We start from the raw sequence: 4,008 nt of genomic DNA, 5'->3' as shown, positions 1-4,008 counted from the left end.
CCCTCTCCTCCATTCTCCTCTCGGGATCTTGGGCACGCACGCACACGCACCCGGCGTGAGTTCAAGCCACCGGGTCCGGGACTCGAACCGTGGTCGACTACGTGGGAGTCCAGCAACACAGCCATTATGCTAACTGCTGGTCCCTATTTTTTTTTTAATTTTAGAAATGGGCATAGGGGCCAGCCAGTGGCATGGGGGTATTTGGAGTCTCACATGGCCGACTCTGTGGTTCAAGTCCCAGACCCAGCAGCCTGAAAATCATGCCAGGCCATGCCCAAAAATTCCTGAGGAAAATAGAGGACCAGGGATTGTGATGCGGTCATTCCCCCAATGGATGACTTCTCATTTTCCCTCTCTTTAACTCTCTGTTCCTCTCCACTGTGTGCATGCACCCTGTGGCAAAAAAATAAAATTAAAAAAGGGTGTGGGGGCTAGCCAGTGGCGTGGCGGTGGTCAGGTAGCTGGATCCTGCACGGCCGTCCGCATCGCAGACTCAGCAGCTTGAAAAGCACGTGCATGCGTGCCTAAGATCCTGAGAGGGGGCTGAAATGGAGGGGACGGGCCTGCAGTGTGGTCACCCCCTGTGGGAGGAGCTTTCTCACTCTCCTTCTCAGTCTCCAGTGAGCCCATGCATCCTTTGGCAAAATGTAATAAAAAGTTGTTTTTAGAAACGGGTGTGTGGAACCAGGCGAGTGCTGGGACGTGCCCCCAGCCACTGCAGATGAGCACAGCTGACAGCTGGCTGCCCCGTGGGAGTGCAGGGGCCCCCTGGCCAGTTTTTTTTGGGGGGGGGCGGGTCTCTGCTGAGAGCCTCTGCTCTGTTCCCAGGGAAATAAGGGCGCAGCTGGGTCAGCCCCCGGTGCCACGGAGGATGCAGGGGACAGTGACGAGTGGGTGTTTGACAAGAAGGTGAGTGAGGCTGAGGTCAGGACGGAGCTGTGTCCTCCCCGGGGCGAGGTCTCCAGGAGGTGCCACACCTGGCCAGGGGTGTTCCTGTCCCAGGCGGGGGCCCTGCACACCTCAGGCAGGTACAGTGTGGAGGAGGTGACTGACCCTCCCATGGCCAGGAAGTCCTTGTCACGGCGCCCCTCCATGGCTGCCTTTGTCCTGAACTGACCTCGATTCTATGCTCCCTCCCAGTGGGGAGTGGGTCTCCCTGGAGCTCTCTGGAACGCGCCACTGCCTGGGGCGCCATCCAGGTCTGCTTCTCCTGCCCGCCCTTCCGGAGGCCCGTCCACCTGGGCCTGCGAGGTCAGGCATTCCCCCTCGGCTGACGGGAGAGCGTGAGGACTGCATGACAGCTGGAGCAGTCGGAGCCCCGGCCGGTGGCCCTGTCCCCACAGGTGTCGGGGCAGGGTTCCATCGGCACTCACTACACGCAGTCTCCCCTCGGGCTGTGCCCACCCAGAGACCCCGCACCGAGCTCAGCTCCCATCTCAGGCGCTGAGTATCGCAGCGGCTGCAGGGGCCTCTGGGGTCCGACTCGAACCCCACTGCCCACCGGCTCCCTTCAGCTGCTGTGTGAGACCGAGGGCCGGGTCCGCGTGGAGACCACCAAGGAGCGCAGCATCTTCACTGTGGAGGGAGCGGAGAAGGAAGACGAGGGCGTCTACACAGTCACTGTGAAGAACCCAGTGGGCGAGGACCAGGTCAACCTCACAGTCAAGGTCATCGGTGAGGCTGGCCGGGGCGCAGGTTGAAGAACACAGAGGGACAGCCCGGGGCGGTGACGCTTGCCACAGAGCAGACCTCACCGAGCAGGGCAATGAATGAATGGGCACGTTTTTCTGCCTGCCAGGCACCCTGGCCTGGAGGGGACACATCCCACAGATGTCCCGTGACACTGGGTCCCTGAGCTGAGCACTGAGCGAGGCGCAGTTCTTTGCTGGTGTGGGGGCATGGGGTGTGTGTGTGTTGGAGGGCCGAGCCTTTAGGAGGCTGAGAAGATGGTGGTGACCCGCATCCCAGGGAGAGGGGACAGCTGTGCAAAGGCAGGGAGGTGGAGAGGGTCCCTTGCGTGTGGCGATGAATGAAAGGGTTCCGTGTGCGTGCAGGACCCGCGCAGGGGGGACGGGGGACTGGCAGCCACAGGGAATGCGTTCTAAAAGATCACTCTGACTGGGGGGGCCCGCCAGACGGGCCAGACCCCCCCGCGGCCCCCCAGATCAGCAACGTGGGCGAGGACTGCTGTACCGTGCGGTGGGAGCCGCCTGCCTACGATGGAGGACAGCCGGTGCTGGGTGAGCGCGCGGGCAGAGCCAGGGCAGGGCCTCGGGGTGCCTGGACCCCACCCGAGCCCCGCCTCCCCCTCGCCAGGCTACATCCTGGAGCGCAAGAAGAAGAAGAGCTACCGCTGGATGCGGCTGAACTTCGACCTGCTGCGGGAGCTGACCCACGAGGCGCGGCGCATGATCGAGGGCGTGGTGTACGAGATGCGCGTCTACGCGGTCAACGCCATCGGCATGTCCAGGCCCAGCCCTGCCTCCCAGCCCTTCATGCCTATCGGTGAGCCTGCCTGGCCTGGCGGGTCAATGGGCTCCCAGAATAGCAGCCGCTCCGCGGAGGCCGCCATGCTGGGCAGTCACAGCCACGGTCCTCTTCAGTCTTCCAGAAGGAGTGATCCATCTCCTTTTACAGACGAGCTCAGAGAAGTTACACGGTCACCCCGTGGTGGGGGCGCAGCTGACACGCACCCTCACTCTGGGTTCACTTTCAGGCTTCACTGTTCACATCTGCACGTGGGGCTGGTGCACAGCCTGCCGCAGAGCTGCCATTGGGGAGGAATGTAGGGCTCCCGCACACACATGCCGGCCATCCCATTCCCGCGCCCTGCAGCCCAGGGCTGTCATACGTGGGACAGAACAAGGGCAGTGGGTACCTGAAGGAAAGAGCCCTGGACTGGGCCAGTCAGTGGCGTGGTGGTTAAGATACTGTATCTCACATGGCTGGTGTGTGGGGTTCAAGTCCCAAACCTGGTGGTTTGAAAAACACTCTGGGCACATGCACGTATGTGCCCGAAATCGCAAGAGGAGATGGAGGAGAAAGGATTGCGGCATGGCCATCCCTCCTGGTAGGTGCTTTTTCACTTTCCCTCTCTCTGGCTCTCGGTGGTGAGCACAAGCTCCCTGTAGCAAAGAAAAGAGAGAGCCCTGGATCAGCCAGAGATGTGACTTGCAGGGCCTGCTCCACTGTCCACAGGAAGCCATCAAGAGTCACTGTCGCTCCCTGAAGCCTGTTTCCTCATCTGTGTGATGGGGCTGGGGCAGAGCAGATGCCGTGGGTGCGGTGTCTCTTGAGAGACGTTTGCCCGGCCAGGGTGTGTGGGTTGGGGGGAGCTGTCTGTGGCAGGGGCAGGCACCCCTGATCCAGGGGGAGGCACCTCTGGGGGCCATGGCAGGAACTGGGGGTGCCTGTGGGGAGAAGGGTCTGGCCTCTTTTTAGGGGGAGACTCCGGTTGGCTCAGCTGCTCGTCAACTCGACCACACGGCTCCAGGAAATGCCCATGTTCTAGAACATTTCCAGGGCTTCCTACACTGTCTGACAGAGGTGGGCTGGATGAGCAGCTGTGTTCTCTTGGATAGCTCTTCCTACTTCCACCTCTTTAATTGCTGTTTGTTGTTGTTGTTGTTGTTTTTTTTTTTTTTTAGAGATTTTTGCTCTAGGGCGCCAGAGAGACAGAGACAGAAAGCAAGAAATCACCCCCCTGGGGGATGGCCACGCTGCAATCCCTTCTCCTCCATTCTCCTCTCGGGATCCTGGGCATGCACATATATATGCCACCAGGTCTGGGACTCAAACCCTGGTTGACTACATGGGAGTCCAGCGACATAGCCTTTACACCAACTGCTGATCCCTGTTGGTTTGTTTTAAGTTGATCTAGGAACATGTCTTTTTGTTTTGTTTTGTCTCTGCCGTAGGGCATGTGTGCTCACCAGAGGAAGACAAAGAGGGAAAGTGAGAAATCACCTGCGGGGGAGAGCCACGCTTCAATCCCTTCTCCTCCATTCT

At 60.2% G+C, this 4,008-nt stretch overlaps 1 protein-coding gene across 1 annotated transcript in view; it reads left to right on the top strand.

Annotated features, from left to right (window-relative positions):
- Nucleotides 1–4,008, top strand: part of MYBPC3 (myosin binding protein C3) — a 25,026-nt gene that overhangs the window by 14,818 nt on the left and 6,200 nt on the right. Inside the window, 4 exon segments of the mRNA XM_006157808.3 lie at nucleotides 829–909; nucleotides 1,515–1,674; nucleotides 2,136–2,240; nucleotides 2,317–2,505. Of these exon segments, the coding sequence (XP_006157870.1) occupies nucleotides 829–909; nucleotides 1,515–1,674; nucleotides 2,136–2,240; nucleotides 2,317–2,505 (535 nt within the window).

The sequence above is a fragment of the Tupaia chinensis genome, unplaced genomic scaffold (genome assembly GCF_000334495.1).
Source record: "Tupaia chinensis unplaced genomic scaffold, TupChi_1.0 Scaffold000561_1, whole genome shotgun sequence".
Lineage (NCBI taxonomy): Eukaryota > Metazoa > Chordata > Mammalia > Scandentia > Tupaiidae > Tupaia > Tupaia belangeri.
Note: the sequence above shows the minus strand (reverse complement) of the source record. Positions and strands in the feature narration are given on the sequence as shown.